This window comes from Hibiscus syriacus, unplaced genomic scaffold (assembly GCF_006381635.1).
Source record: "Hibiscus syriacus cultivar Baekdansim isolate YM2019G1 unplaced genomic scaffold, ASM638163v2 tig00110020_pilon, whole genome shotgun sequence".
In the NCBI taxonomy this organism is placed as follows: Eukaryota; Viridiplantae; Streptophyta; class Magnoliopsida; order Malvales; family Malvaceae; genus Hibiscus; species Hibiscus syriacus.
In genome coordinates this window covers 3,152,816-3,169,538 of record NW_024062568.1, presented here as the reverse complement: position 1 = coordinate 3,169,538, position 16,723 = coordinate 3,152,816, and the positions used below count along the sequence as shown (strand labels likewise).

Here is a 16,723-nt window from a genome sequence, read left to right as displayed (position 1 = left end):
TATGTTTCTCGAGTCGAGTCGGTTAGCCAAACACTCAACCCTACAGTTGTCATCCCTGTTAACCCACACTTGATGAGGTTCGGGTTTGAAACCGGGACAAATACCATTTTTCTATAATATCGAAAGCAAGTTCATGATCATTTCATTAATATATATATATATATATATATATTTATATACATTTATAGTTTTAAAATGACGAGTTGAAGGAGATATGGTACCGAATTTGCTTGTAATGATAGAAGCAGTAATGGATAAGTAAGCTTATACCATGAAGATGGTTGAACTGCTACGCTTTCGCTTTCCCTTACCCTTATGAATCTTCAGTTGCTTGATCAAGTATTCGACAATTTCTTTCATGGTGGCTCTCCTTTCCTCCTTCCTGTTCCAAACCTCAGGGACCGGATACCTTCCGCTCGCATTGTATTCGTTCATTTCCATCAGTGCGGCGCCAACAGCCTCAAACACAGTGTCACCGTATTTTTTCCTCAACTCTTTCAGCTTCTCGTCATCTTCGTCGATCACTTCCTGCATAATGCAGAAATTCCACCCTTGAATATCAGTGTGGTAGATGTACAAAAGAGTAGAACCACCCGTTAATGCAAGTGTTTGAAATTTTCGGGTGGTCGATTCGAACACTACCGTGTATGCGTGTGTGCAAGTGGAAGTCATGTTGAAAAATTCCGACCATCGCTTCCCCTATCGATAATTTCAATTAATGCCAAGTACCAAAGCAACAACATAAAGCAACAGTGGGTGTATGCACCATACCTGCAAGTTGCCTTCAGTATCGATCATCTTAAACGGGTGCCATTCCGAATCCTGCACATTCTGTTGCCACAATGAACATAGTGTAGCACAGGTTTCTCGCCAATCTTCATTTGGGAGCTTTTGCGAGAAAGCAACTTCGAAAGCCTTTTGATCGATATCTCCCATTCTTTTGATTCCAAGAGTCGTTTTTGTATTCAAGATATCATTCAAACCCTGCACATAAAAAAAATCAATCAAAGAGGGATTTTTATGCCCGAAAGAAACCAAACACGAGAGATCGAAAAAAGAAAACCACTGATATACTTGTATAGATTCTTTACGAGCATCCTGGAGCTCTTGATTAGCTAGTAGATGTTTCACCATGAGACAACTATAACGGCTTTTAAGATCTTCCAATGCCTCGAATGTTTCCTCCAACACTTTCTTAGTTTTACACTCTTCGAGTTCCTTGGTTTGCAGCCTAGGTTCACACTTCAGCCTAATGTTTTCTTCATTTCCCTTTCGAATTTCTGGATAGAAAACAAGTATTTACAGAAGAATAAACACTAAAAGAATGTAATCTGCAACGTGTGTGTACGTATGCATATATCTAAATGAGTGGAACCAACAGGTCAGTGCAAGGAACCGTCAAGGATGCTTCCTTTCGAGTTCGAAGCCTCATAGGACAGAAACATTCTGGTTCCAAACACATCAAATATGCTTAATCCGGTAATACAAGATATGAAGGCACATTCGAGGTTTGAATTCAGCATTTACATCCCCTCCGTCATTCATTGTAACGAATGATTCGAGTACCTTCCCGCAACGCAGCATTCTCATCCATCAGTTGTCTCACGCTTCCATTATAGCGAAGCTTCCAGTCCTGCAAAGTACAGTCTCTACATTTCACGTTCGCCATGAGGCAATCGATATGTCCTCGGAGAGTTGAAGTTGTCTCATTATGTTTATGTTCCATTTCCGACAACTGTTTTTTCCGGTACTCGATCTCGTACAAGAGGTTCCCAACGAGCCGACGCTCCTTCTTCAGCTCCTCCTCGAAGTTCCTTTTCTCCATTCCGATGGACGATTAAGTGCCTCCAGTATCATTAATCAAACAAACAAATGCTTTAGATTAGATTACCCTTTCAAGACAACGAGAAAGCAAAACCATTTCATTTAAAGATTTCAAAGATCAAAACTTGAAGTTTCAAAGTTCATATATTGAGATCAAAGGTGGGACTTTTACAGGGTTTGAAAATGGTTAATTCAAATCAAGACCCCAAATCATAATACTATTAGTTTTTAAAATCAATGAAAATTTGATATCTACAACCACAAATAGCATACTAGAGAAACAAAACAAGAATTTTCACTTTGCATGAGGCTTAAACAAAATGTAAACAGATAAACAAGAAGAAACCTGGAGTAAGAAATGGGTTGTTCTTTTTCTCCTTCTACCTCTCAAAAGACCTAAAATGCAGACACCAATTTTTTCTGTTGTACTGCTTGAATAAGAACAGAAGAAAGGTGGCAATATTTCAAAGATTATATAAAGGAGTATCAAGTATTACAGGTGGCTATATCTGGGGGCAGTTGCATAGTACAATGGGTCCAAGGAATCCTACCCTATTCTCTAAATAAAAAGATTTTTCTATATACAAATATTCTGAAAAGTGTTATATACAGCCAACAAAAACAATAAGCGTTAAATAATTATAGTGATCAAGTGCATAACAACACATCAGAGTGGCGCAACGGATGGAAGCGTTATGAGCCCATAACCCACATGTCCTAGGATCGGAACCTGACTAAGATATTTCAATGATGACTTTTGTGTTCATCATAAAAACTACTTGTTGTAATATACTATGGAGCTTCATATAGCTATAGGTGCCGATGACACCGGATTGAGACATGGCTTTTATCACCCATTTATCCGTCCTCGGCCGGATCCAAATCAGACATGGATTTGCAGGTTTCTACAAGAGAGAAAGGTTTAGTCATTAAAGATTGAATATTTGGGAAAGATTGATTTGGAGAGTTTTGATAAAATTAGATGTTTTATTGAAATTGGCAGAAAAGTATCATTGATTTGCTCTTTATGGAACTGCACACCAAAGGTACATGATAAAAAAATTATTGAAGCTCGGAAGCGCTAATGTGTCGCCTGAGATTTAGGCGATTTATGAAGAACCCATTACTTCACTCGAGCACAAATATCGTCTTGCTTCTTCAAATTTGCACCAGCCGGGAATCGAACCCGGGTCTGTACCGTGGCAGGGTACTATTCTACCACTAGACCACTGGTGTTTGTTGATCATTTGAGAAAATAATACTATTTAATATTATTTATTAAAATAGATTAGTGTAAGACAGAAATCAAAGACATTAATTGCACTTGCATACCTATAATCATGTTACATGAGTGTGGGTGTTAAATATAGATAAATATCTCATATGAGTATGATTATATTTTTATAGATTATATCTCCGTATCTAGTGACGAATACGAGTGTCAAACATATATATTTTAAGAAAAATGAAAGGTGTGAATAAGATAATTCGATTAACAAAAGTGTAACTACATTCATTTATTTATTTTACATTCAAGAGCAACATCAAGGCATCATGCATGGCTTACCACAAAAATATAACTCACTTGACTTACAAAATCTTTCATGTTTTGATTATATTTTTTGTAAATATAAAGTTAATCTATTCATATCCAAAATAAATAGATTTTAACTTTATATTTACATGAAAAAACATCTATAATAAGAAAATACTTTAAACAATGTGTGACTATTGTATATCAAGGCTTAATGACATGACCAGTTAGCCTGGTTGAGTGAAACTACACATATTGAAAGTAGTCCGAAATCAATAATTGATATTCGCACAAAAGATTAAGCACTGCCGGAATAATAATTCCCTGTTTCACTGTTAAAAGATTATTCATTGAAAATGGAAGCAAGAAAGGTAATGTTTATTTCATGCTAACCCTGCACCTTTAATAAGCAGTAGGATTTAAATAGCAGTCCATGACTGAAATAACGTCCACTATATAGTAGTAGCGGTATTGTCCGCAACCGTTATTGTATGACTACGATATTCGCAATCATGTCTCATTAAGTAACAACGATTAGAGTTAAATGACCATGGTGGTTGACTGTACAATAACATATCAAAGTGGCGTAGCAGAAGCATGGTGGGCTCATAACCCACAGGTTCCTATATCGAAACTTGGCTCTCTGATAATTTGGCCAATTCTTCTCTAGCTTTTTTTTTCCCTTCTTTTCTCTACATTGCAAACGATTCTAAATCCATTTGTCCTTCCTGCAACTGTTGTTAATCCACAAACGAAGAATTCATCCACAAATAGTTTTCTAATGATGTTCATCAAATGTAAAATCCACCACTTGTACACCACATTATAGCGAGCCAATAAAAAGTTGTAAAGATAATATACCAGGTATAAACAAGTTCATGTGTTGGCCAGAAGTCAAACCCAAGTCTATAGCTTGTAAGACAAATATCCTAACCATTGAACTGCAAACCCAAATCTTCATTTGGTAATATAAAATCTTGTCTGACAATATAAGTTTTTTTATCAACAGTAGGCGGTATCTTCCATTGAATTATGGTCAAGACTTAAGACCTAATTGGATGAGTAAATGATATAATGTAGGGTACAGAAGAGGATTGCCAGGGTTTCATCCACCACATGCTACTGTTAAGAGACTGCAAGTAAAGTCCATGGGACTGATCCAGGTTCACATTATGATGTATAGTCCTCCGGATTACTAGCATCATTTGCCGATGCAAGCATGAACTGAATATAAACCATTCTTGTAGTCTTTTTTTTCCTCGAAATTCAATTGAATATAAACTTCTAAATAAGTGAGCTTACCACTGCATCCGATTGTCTTACATTCAATAGAAACATCAAGATAAAGTGAGGGCTTATCCCTGCAGTATAATTCAATTGTCTTATAAAATCTTTCATATTTTTATTATGCTTTCACAAATATAAAGCTAAAAATCTGATAATTTTAGGTAAGAATAAAATATAAATATACAAATATATAGAAACATGCTAAACCAAGCGTTTCTACGTATATTCTCTTAGGTTATCCATAGTATGGAAACAAATTCAATCAGTATATCAAAACCCTATGAGCCAAATTTACAACACCTAAAAATCTAAATTTACAGCACATAAAAATGGAACATATATGGTTTGTATATATCAGGACTTACTGAAATTATAATCAGCTGGCCTTGGATGAGTGCAACTCCTATGTATTGCAGGTAGTCCTAATTCAAAAATTGACAATCACAACCCATATTGAGCACTGCTACGACACCCCCAGACCTTCTCAACGCTCAGATATGTCCTAGATTCCTAGTACTCATTGGAAGAGTGGACAACCAAATCAATGGAAAGAAAAAAAAAAATAAAAACTAAAATAAAAAGTGGTACGCAAGCATGTGTTTACCGTAATGCAGGAAATACAAAAGTAGTTTAAAACCTACACATATTGAATGTTAGAGTGAGCGAGAGAAGAGGTAGCCCTAACCAGCAATGGTCGCTTACTCTATGTAACCCCTAACTAACTGAGGCATTCTCTCCTCAAGGATAAAAGATAACTATTGATTATTGAATTCTCAAGCCAGTAATTATTACCGTAAGTTATCAGCTCCTGGTGAACTGCTGGGTTTTGAAGGACCAAAGAATACTGTCAAATAGAGGTTACTTCATTTGTTGGAGGTTGGTTATAAACATAGATTATTGGGAAGCATTAGTAACCACTATATCTAACACACAACTCAGTCAATTTGAGCACTGCCAGACGACAACCCTGGACTTCCTCAACAGCCAAAATTTTCTTTTAATGTGGATAGTTTGAAGTACAAAAAGCTTAGTGATTTTTTAATGCGTACAAATGGGGTTTAAAAAATAGCTTCAAGTAACAAACTCGATGGACAAGAAAAAGCATTTAACCACAAACCTCATCATTTTCATTTGACGTTGCTGAGGGGGTTTCTTTGATGGTTTGTCAGCTCCATAATTTTGTCTGCTGTACTTTGTCCTAAAAAGATAGTTGATGTTGATACTTTTCTCATAGTTTGTTCTGAAAATTTACATAACAATAACAAAAAAAAAAAAATTGATGTTAAGTTGTATATCAACAAATTAGAGTGGCGCAAAGCATGGTGGGCTCATAACCCACAAGTCCCATTATTGAAACTTGGTTCTAATATTTATAGAGATGGCTTTGCACATTGCTTTTCCTTTTTCCTTTTCCAACATAATAACGCTCTATGATATACTTTTTTCATTTCCTATATGAAAATGACTTTTCCATCACAACATTAAATCACCAACACGATAAAAAAGAAAATGAAAATCTTCTTACAGCAAGAATTTTCAACGAAATCAGTTATTGCTTACTTTTTTTTGGTTCATAAGTTACTTAGGTACAGAACTTTATCGCAGTTAACATAATGCGTATCATCAAATCAGAGTGGCGCAGCGGAAGCGTGGTGGGCCCATAACCCACAGGTCCCAGGATCGAAACCTGGCTCTGATATTTTAGAAAAAGCTTTTCATCGCTTTTCGTAGCACCCTCCAAAAGCAAGGGAAGAATATATACTATATTACATTCAACGAAATCAGTAGAAAAGTACCTTAATACTAATGTAAAATTGCAGACATTGACCGATTGTATCTCCGTTAATTGTCTTGTTGGATAAAAGTGAAATTTTTGAATGATCTGTACTTCAAAATACCAACAATAAATTCCTGTTTAGGCTATGTCATGAGCAAAAACACAAACAAAATTATCAACTTAATAATTCTCAGAGGCTTGGCAGCAGATTTCTGCAAGAGAAAAATTACCAATATAATTTTAGAAACAATGAGAAGTCTATAGACTATGAGTAATATCTAGAAATATATACAAACAAACAAGGAAATCTTATACAAACAAAATATTTTTGAAAGAAACATAGAGGAACATTGAGAGATAAGTGCAAGATTTACTGAATTATGATCGGCAGGTCTTGGTTGAGTGCAACTACGCATATTGCAGGTAGTCCTAAATATAAATTGATATTCACACCACTAGAACATGACTAATCATGTGCTTTGCCAAGAGTTAAACCCGGATTTATTGCTTGGAAGGCAATTATGCTAACTGTTGGACTACAAATACGACTCATCATTTGGCAAGATAAAACTCTATCGGACAAAATAATCCTTTTTTTATCAACAGTTGGGAATTATCCTAACTATTGAACTAAGGTTAAAACATAATAGGGTAACGACTGGATGAGGAAATGATATACATAAGACGATTGTCAGGCTTTCATTCACTATATGCTACTGTTAAAACACTGAAAACAAAGTCCGTTGAATCAATCTAGGTTCAAATTATAACCTATAGTCCTCGCCCACTGTCTGGAGCGATACACATGGACATGCTAGTGTTATGTGCTGAGATAACGTGCGGCCACTTTGTCAACTATTTCTAGTATCACATAGAATTCAACAAACAAGGGTTCACCCTTGGGTGAGGCCGATATGTCGACACACAACTCGGCCAATCTGAGCATTGCTAGACGACAACCCCGAACCTTCTCAACACTCAAATGTGTCCTAGATTAGTAGTACTTGATGGAAGTGTAGACAAAAGCAAATCAATGGAAAGAAAGACAAAATAAACTAAAATATAAGTGACATGCAAACATATGTTTCCCGTAATGCAGGAAATACAATAGCAGTTTAAAACTTGCACATACTGAAAGTAAGAGTGAGAGAGAGGAGAGGCAGCCAAAGATTTTATTTTAACGTGAATAGTTTGAGGTACAAAAAACATAGTGAATTCTTAATGCGTACCAATGAGGTCTACAAAAACAATAGCTTCAAGTAACAAACTAGACAACAAAGAAAAATCATTTAACCACAAACCTCATCATTTTCATTTGATGTTGCTGAGGGCGTTTCTTTGACTCGGATGGTTTGTCAGTTCTACAATTTTGTCTATTCTACTTTTTCCTAAAAAAGGTAGTTGATATTGCTACTTTTCTCATAGTATAACACTAAAAACCACAAATTATTAATGTTCAATTGTATGTCAACAAATCAGAGTGGCGCAGCGGAAGTGTGGTGGGCCCATAACCCACAGGTCCCAGGATCGAAACCTGGCTCTGATATTGTCAGAATAAGCTTTACACATTGCTTTTCTTTTTTCCATATTCCTACATGAAAATGCTTCATAATATAATCTTCTTTTTTTCATTTCCAACATGAAAATGCAACCAGTTTTTACCCTAATGGTAGAGCCGTAGACTGCGACTACTTTTCCTCCACAACGTTAAATCTTCTTACATCAAAGAATTTTCAACAAAAGTTACTGCTTACTTCTTTTTTGGTTCATAAGTTACTTGATACAGAACTTCCTTGCAGTTACCATAATGTTTAGTCTATGCTTTGGTTTCTGTATTTAGTTTAAAATTTTGAACTGCCTGAGACTGGCCTGACCTATTTCTGGATTACCCATTCATGTCCTCGAACAGAGAAAGAGGTAATGAGCAACAACACAGAAACAAAAATACCAACTTAATTTTAGAAACAATGAGAAGCCTATAGGCAATGATTAATACCTAGAAATATATACAAACAAATCGAGCAGTCTTATATAAAGAAAATATTTTTGAAAGAAATATAGAGAAACATTGGGAGATAAGAGCAAGACTTACTGGATTTCGGCTGGCATTGTTTGAGTGCAACTGTGAATATTTCAAGTAGTCCTAAATGAAAATTGATATTCACACAACTAGAGCATGTCCAATCATCCTCCCTGCCACTAACTAGAAATTTAAGCATAAACTTTTAACATTTTCAAAATCGAAAACCAAAAACTAGAACATAAATAAATAAAAACTAGGAACGAGGCAAGCTTAGCAAGGCGAATGAGATTTAAAATGATTTTAGCAATAGATCTATTAGAGTTTGATGTAAATAATAAAATAACAAAATAAAAAAGAAGAAGCTAATTCAATAACATCAATCTCAAATGGGAATTAAAAGAATTTGCTGTATTCACTGTTTCAGAGAGTAAACAGACCGAACCCAGAAACAAAAACTCAAAGTGCAATCTTAGGTGCACAAGGCCCGTGATGATGAACATCAAACCCAGAAAAATGTGCAAAATCAAATAGATAAACAAACCCAGAAAACACTCTAAACTGCAATCTGAAGTGAAAAAAAGAAGAAGAAAAATATTGAAAAGGAAAGTGCAAACTTAAAATATCAGAGTCAGATTTCAATCCTGGAACTTGTGGGTTATGGACCATCCACGCTTCCGCTGCGCCACTCTGATTTGTTGATAAATAAACATAGCTTTAGTTTCAACATCATTTAAGTATCATTGCCACAAGAAAGAGAACTCCAGTAATGTGCAGATTCCGTTATATAAGGTGGAACAAATAATGAAGAACATATGATGCATGAGTGCACATAAGTAAAGTTAACATATCCGGTTATTTTCAGGGTGGAACAAGTAATGAAGAATATATGATGCTTGTTTTTTTCGAGCATGAACAACCAGTTTGATAAATATCAGACACTGCAGTAACTTTGTAGTAACGCTCTCTGTAAAGAGAGAAACATCAATGAAAGTAATGGATAGATAAGCATACGATGAAAATAGCCAAAGCAAAACCATAGGGTATGTTTTCATTTATCCTTATGAATCTTCAATTGTATGATTATGCAGTCAATGATTTCTTTCATGGTGGTGACTTTCCTTCTTTATGTTCTGCCAAAAATCAGGGACTGCATACCTTCCATTTGCATTATATCCATTCATTTCCATCAATGCAGTGCTGACAGCCTCGAATGCAACGTCACTGTATTCACTTCTCAAGTATTTTGTTGTCTTCATCCATCATATCCAGAATAACCAAATGTCAACCCTTAATGTTTAGGTGTGACTTGTGAGTAAAAAATGGCTTGATTCTTGCATTTAGAAACTGGAACAACCTTATAAGGTGAAGCTAATTTTTCATGTATTTAGTCCAGATTTTGACATGCATGTTTAGCACATGGTAGAACAACATGGTTTAGGTCTTTGATACAGATAGCAAACAGATGGCTATTGAGGTATTCACTGTTGGAGAGAGTTAAAACAGATCAAGCCCAGAAAAGCTCTAATCTACAGTCTGAAGTGAAAGAACCCCATGAAGATGAACATCAAACCATGATCAGAAAGATAAGATAAACAAAAAAAGAACTAAAAATTCTGAAGCGAAAATGAGAAGGAAACATAGCTGTAAAAGTAGGGGAAAAAAACTTGGACCATTTCTATTTGTGCGTGTTAGAGGGGCCATGCTAATCTTCTCTGTATCGTTCCAATTTTATCAGATGTCCCCAAAGGGAAAAGCTCACGAAGGCAATGTCCCCTATGAATGCTTATACTCTACAGTTCTTTTCCTTGGTTAGTTTCTAACTGAGCAGTGAACTATTATTTTTAAATCATAATATTTAGTCTATGCTTTGGTTTCTCTGGTTTCTGTATTTAGTTTAAAATTTTGAACTGCCTGAGACTGGTCTGACCTATTTCTGGATTACCCATTCATGTCCTCGAACAGTGAAAGAGGTAATGAGCAAAAACACAAAAACAAAATTACCAACTTAATTTTAGAAACAATGATTAATATCTAGAAATATATAAACAAAATATTTTTGAAAGAAATATAGAGAACATTGAGATATAAGAGAAAGACTTGCAGAATTATTATTGGCTGGCCTAGGTTGAGTGCAACTATGCATAGAGTACAAGTAATCTTAAATGAAAATTGATATTCACACAACTGGAGCATGTCCAATCATCTTCCCTGCCACTAACTAGAAATTTTATCATAAAATTTTAACATTTTTAAAATCAAACATAAAAAACTAAGAACCGCGCAAGCTTAGCAATGTGGACTGAAATTTAAGATGATTTTAGCAATAGATCTATTAGAGTTTGAAGTAAATAATAATAGTTGAAAGAATTAGAAGAGAAGGAAAGATTACCTGAGGCGTTGAAGCGATGCCAACAGAGGGGAGATATGAGTTTTGCGACAAAATCAGAGAGAGAGAGTACAAATGGTGGGAGTGGAAATTGGGAATTAGACCTACCAAAAAAGGGCGGTAATGGACTTACATTTTGGTTAATTTCTGCTATTAGTCCTTGTATTACATATAAATTGCAAATTCAGATTATTTAGTCCTTATACTTTCCAAGGTAAAAGGGATATCAATTGATTGCGCAAACACATTGCAAACTGAAAAACCTGTCAAAGAACACTTAAAGTAAATATACAAACACTATGTATAGAGTTTCTTGTGAGATCACATTGTTTTAATTGCAAATCTAATTTAGAAAGAATCCAATGATTCGACTACAAACTGAAACATACTTCACAGCAAAAATAAACAACTTATGATTTAACCATTAAACAAACTGTTTATACGTCAATTTTACTTCTAGATATTGAAGGATCCTTTGTTTACTTCAAATAAACAAAATAAAAAAGCATAATCTAATTGCAATTAACAGGTTTTGCTGTATTCACTGTTCCATAGAGTAGAGCAGACCGAACCCAGAAACAAAATCTCAAACTGCAATCTTGGGTGCACAAGACCCGTGATTATGAACATCAAACCTACAGAACACGCTAAACTTCAATCTGAAGTGAAAGCAAACCCATGAAGATGAACATGAAAAAAAAACTACAAAAATATTATAATGATAAAATGAATACTGAAACAGATATATCAGAGCCAGGTTTCAATCCTGGGATCTATGGGTTATGGGCCCACCACACTTTCACTGCGCCACTCTGATTTGTTGAAAAATAAACATAACTCTAGTTTCAGCATCATTTAAGTATCATTGCCACAAGAAAGATAACTCCAGTAATGTGCAGATTTCGTTATATAAGGTGGAACAAATAATGAACATATGATGCATGAGTGCACATAAGTAAAGTTAACAGATCCGGTTGTTTTCAGGGTGGAACAAGTAATGAAGAAAATATGATGCTTGTTTTTTTTGGAGCATGAACAACCAGTTTGATAAATATCAGACATTGCAGTAACTTTGTAGTAACGCTCTCTGTAAAGAGAGAAGCATCAATGAAAGTAATGGATATGTAAGCATACCGTGAAAATAGCCAAAGCAAAACCATAGGGTACGTTTTCGTTTAACCTTATGAATCTTCAATTGTATGATTTTGTAGTCAATGATTTTGTTACATAAGGTGGAACAAATAATGTTGAACATATGATACATGAGTGCACTGTGAAAAGATAATTTACTCGGTCGTTTTCAGGGTCGATCTTGAAAGGATTCTTAAACGAAGTTGACAGCAACAGCTTGTTTTTTCGAGCATGAACAACCACTTTGATAAATATTAGACATTGCAATAACTTTGTAGTAATGTTCTCAGTAAAGGGAGAAGCATCAATGAATGTAATGGATAGGTAAGCATACCATGAAAATAGCCAAAGCAAAATCATAGGCAACGTTTTCGTTTAACCTTGGGAATCTTCAATTGTATGATTATGTAGTCAATGATTTCTTTCATGGTGGTGGCTTTCCTTCCTCCTTTATGTTCTGCCAAACCTCAGGAACTACATACCTTCCATTTTCATTATATCCGTTCATTTACATCAATATCAATGCAGTTATGACAGCCTCAAATGAAACATCACTGTATTCATTTCTCGACTCTTTCGGCTTCTCATTGTCTTCATCCATCATACCTTGCATAACCAAATGTCAGCCCCTAATGTTTAGGTTTGAGTAAAAAAATGGGTTGATTATTGCATTTAGAAACTGGAACAACCTTATAAGGATTAAGGTGAAGCTAATTTGTCATGTTTCTAGTCCAGATTTTGACATGAACGTTTAGCACATGGTAGAACTACATGATTTAGGTCTTTGATACTCTTTGAGAACAGGAACTGTCTGGACGGTTCAATCCACTATCGATAATGGCTAATGCAAGTTTTGTCGTGTGATCATTCTAACCCTACTCTGTAGGAGTGTGTTTGAGCGAAAGTTATGATGAAAGATTCCACCCAATGCTTCCTGGATTGTCAAGCATTGCCCAAGAATTCCATGCTGAGAAACCATGAAATTTGATCAAAAACCTCAATGAATCACTTCCAAAGTACAGATATGAGAAAACCCATAGCAGTATTCAAGGATATCAATGGATTGCATAAACACATTGCAAACTTAAAACCCTGTTAAAAACACTTCGATTATCCTCAAAGAAAAAACGGTAGGTCAAATTGCAAAAGCTTTGGAAAGAATGAAAGGATTCGTCTACAAAGTGAAATGAGATCAATGGTAAGTTAAATTCCTACACAAAAGCTTTAGAAAGAATGAAAGGATTCATCTACAGAGTGAAATGAGATCAATGGTAAGTCAAATTCCTACAGAAAGCCAGAATAGTTGGGCATGAGAATTTCATACTTAACAGCAAGCATAAACCAATCAACAACTTCTGTAATTAACTCTAGAAATTGAAGAATCCGCTGGTTACTTAAAATGTTAATTGCAGCAAAATCTAATTAAATAAACAGACTAAACCCAGTAACAAAACCTCTAAGTTGCAATCTTAAGTACACAAAACCCATGAAGATGAACATCAAACCCAGAAAAGTTTGCACAATAATAATAATAATAATAATAATAAGCAAGCAAGCAAGCAAGCAAGCGAATAGATGGCTATTGAGGTATCACTGTTCGAGAGAGTTAAAACCAGACCAAACCCAGAAAATATCTAAACTACAGTATGGAGTGAAAGAAACCCATGAAGATGAACATCAAACCAAACCCAGAAAAATAATTAAAAAAATCCAAATTCTGAAGCAAAAACTGAGAAGAAAAAGAGCTGTAAATTTTGGAAGGGAAAAACTTTGGATTATTTATCGATTTGTGCGTGTCATCCTTGAGCAGGGGCCATGTTCTCTGTATAATTCCAATTTTATCGGATGTTCTCGAAGGGACAAGTTTTAAGTCGCTATTGTCTGTATATGAACGCTCATACGATACTGTATTTGGTTCTTTTCTAACTGAGCATTGAACTATGCAACAGAGGCCCATCGGATGCTGACTAAGCCTTTGATTATGAATAGGTCCCAGTCTGACACGTCAACCGGCCCCAAATAAGCTCAGCTGACCACTTATCCATCCTTTTAGCTTTGAAAAGAAAGGGGTAAATCAAGGTTTAATCTTGAACTTTGTAAAGTTATCTAATTTAGTCCCTAATTCATTTTTTTTCTGATTTACATTAGCCTCGAAGCTTAACAACTCTTCTAAGTTTCATTTATGAATTTAATCCCTAAAAAGTATTTAAATCAAGAAAATAATAAACAAAGTTTAATTTTCCTAGTTTCAAATTAAGAGGATCTAAAAAATAATTGTACCAAAAAATTGAAAGTTACTATTTAATTAAAATGAAGTAAGACTAGAGAATAATTGAATCTAAAAAATAAGAGAAAAAAATACTTAATTTATCTAATTTTAAACTAAAACAACTTACAAAACAATTAAAATCTAAAAAAATTGAGAGATCATAACCCCTCCAATATTACACATAACTCCGTCCTGGTCAAGACTTCCTGTAATTTAAGCCGTCTCTAACTAAACTAATCCCCCATGTATTATTTCACCAGAAAGTTTCATATAATCCAATGCAATAGTCCCTTTCTTATTCATTAATTTATTTTTCCCTTCTTGAAGAACAACGTTTAAATGGTTAATTAAAATTAAGGGTAAAGTACACAAATGGTCCCGATTATATAATGTTGTTTTGTTGAATCTCTCGACTATTAAAAGTTACAAACTGATACTTCAACTATATGGTGTTACTTTGTTGAGTCACTCAACTATTAAAAGTTACAAAATAGTCATCTAACTATTCATATGTTCCAAACTTGTCTACTTAATTAAGAAATAAGTATCTTTAGTTCAACTTTACACATTCAATCATCATTCTCCAACCTTCAAACTATCAACAATGAGAACTTACATCTTGGGAAAATATATACAAATGAGAATTAGATCATTTTTAGGGATGACAAATAGATGCAATAATATTTTGGCCGTTCTGATCTTAATTTAAAATTTAAGAGTTTTTTTTAATCTTAACTTAAAATTTAAGAGTTTTTTTTTAATCTTAACTTAAAATTTAAGAGTTTACATGTGATCCCGATTCGTTTTTAATTTCAATATAATTTAACTTGATCTAACCCCGACTTAACATAATAAAATTATAAATTGACCTTAAATTTTAATAAAAAATTCATAGTTAATTTAAACAACAATGGGTTTATCAGCGGCCATACATGATGAAATGATAAATTTAAACAACAATCAAACATAACGGATTTAATTAGAATAAGCTTAAAGAGAAAACATATAATTTATACATAGTTGGGATCAAATATGAGATTTCGAAATTCTCGGAATCTCAATCTCGTCATTAAACCAAATAAATGTTAATATGAAAATCATAATTAGACAAACTATGTCAAACTATAATTTTTATCCCTTTAGTATATTTAAATTTGAAAATTCAACAGCCATCCGTAGATATTTCTCACATAGAATCCTTTGATTATTCCAATTATTATTTTTAAAACGAATATTCTTCCAATTCTTCATATAGAACCATAATGTAACAAGTTGTCATGAAAAATTTGATAGGTTGGCAACCCACTTCAAATAAAAATATATTATTTGTTTTTAAATTGAATATTATTATTTTCATTATTATATAAATTATATGGATTAATATATTCAGATATCGACTTGTCAATAAAGAAAACTGAATCAAAATAGTGGGCTGCCAAACCTATTCCATGGCAACTTGTTATATTTTTAAAATAAAATTAATGAAATAAAATGATCATGCAACTGTGGATTCAGTTATGAATGATTACCATATCATTAATTATCGGAAATGATGTGATACATTAAATTAATAGATAATATTTTATTGAGCCTGTCAATTATAATTATAATTATAATTATAATTTTATTGTTTTTAATATTTTAAACAATAATTTTTAACAAATATTTTTAAAATTATATAAAAATTAATAATTTATTTTTAATATATACATTCATATTTATATTTTTCAGCCATTACACATTTGATATTGGTGTAATGTCTGAAAATTTTTAGGTATTAAGTCAGTTAAAAGAAAACAAAATGTAAGTATTATATTTGTAAAAGTGACAAATTCAGATACCAAATATTTAATGTTTAACAATTATAAACACCAAATTGATTAAGAAATATACATACCACATTTATAACAAAATAATAAACTCAAGCACCAAACAGTATATTAAGCCATTGTTGACTAAGCACCGAAAGGTGCATATTAAATGCACCGAAAAAAAATGAGTTGTTTTGTTGATTTTTTTGACAATGGCTAAATCAAAATTTAGTCATTAAACTTTAGGATATTTACAAATTAGTCTTTAGTTTTCAACTATAAATACCCTAGCTCATTTAGCTTCAAAATCATCCCAAAGCATTCTAGCTTTCTTCCAATACTAGAGAGATTTTAGAGAGTTTCTTGAGAGTTGTTTTCTCCTTTTTATCTAGAGAGAATTATCATTGTTTTCTCCTTGGTAGATCGAGAGAGGTTGTAATTCATATTTTCTCATAGTGAAATTCTTCTACCGTTGCCCGTGGTTTTTACCCTAAATATTTTAGGGGTTTTCCACGTAAATTTTGTGTCTCTTTTATATTCATTTTTATTTTCTCAAATTATCAGTTGCGATTTTGCTCTATCCGATAGCCGTCTTCCGCAACAATTCAGAGCTAGATTAGAGTGTGTAATATCTGCTTATTGTCTTTGTGGTTGCCACCAAAAGGTGGATCCTCCAACATA

At 33.7% G+C, this 16,723-nt stretch overlaps 1 protein-coding gene, 1 long non-coding RNA gene, 2 other non-coding genes and 2 pseudogenes across 4 annotated transcripts; 1 reads left to right on the top strand and 5 right to left on the bottom strand.

Moving 5' to 3' along the window:
* Positions 1–264: 264 nt before the first annotated feature.
* Positions 265–1,884, bottom strand: LOC120213435 (factor of DNA methylation 4-like). Its single transcript, XM_039211588.1, has 4 exons — positions 1,567–1,884; positions 1,075–1,280; positions 772–984; positions 265–528 (listed from the first exon to the last, which is right to left on the bottom strand). Exons 1-4 carry the CDS (start codon positions 1,823–1,825, stop codon positions 265–267), a joined length of 942 nt encoding a protein of 313 aa, XP_039067519.1. The 5' UTR covers positions 1,826–1,884.
* Positions 1,885–2,989: 1,105 nt separating this feature from the next.
* On the bottom strand, positions 2,990–3,060 carry TRNAG-GCC. The gene has a single exon. It is a non-coding gene; the product is annotated as a tRNA-Gly (tRNA).
* A 1,327-nt stretch (positions 3,061–4,387) lies between these two features.
* Positions 4,388–11,084, bottom strand: LOC120213308. The gene is made up of 5 exons (XR_005524787.1): positions 8,515–11,084; positions 6,442–6,527; positions 5,763–5,885; positions 5,011–5,155; positions 4,388–4,719 (listed from the first exon to the last, which is right to left on the bottom strand). It is a non-coding gene; the product is annotated as an uncharacterized LOC120213308 (long non-coding RNA).
* On the top strand, positions 6,273–6,344 carry TRNAM-CAU. Its single transcript has one exon. It is a non-coding gene; the product is annotated as a tRNA-Met (tRNA).
* Positions 10,104–10,196, bottom strand: LOC120213456 (annotated as a pseudogene).
* A 2,642-nt stretch (positions 11,085–13,726) lies between the features above and the next one.
* On the bottom strand, positions 13,727–13,823 carry LOC120213455 (annotated as a pseudogene).
* Positions 13,824–16,723: the final 2,900 nt, after the last annotated feature.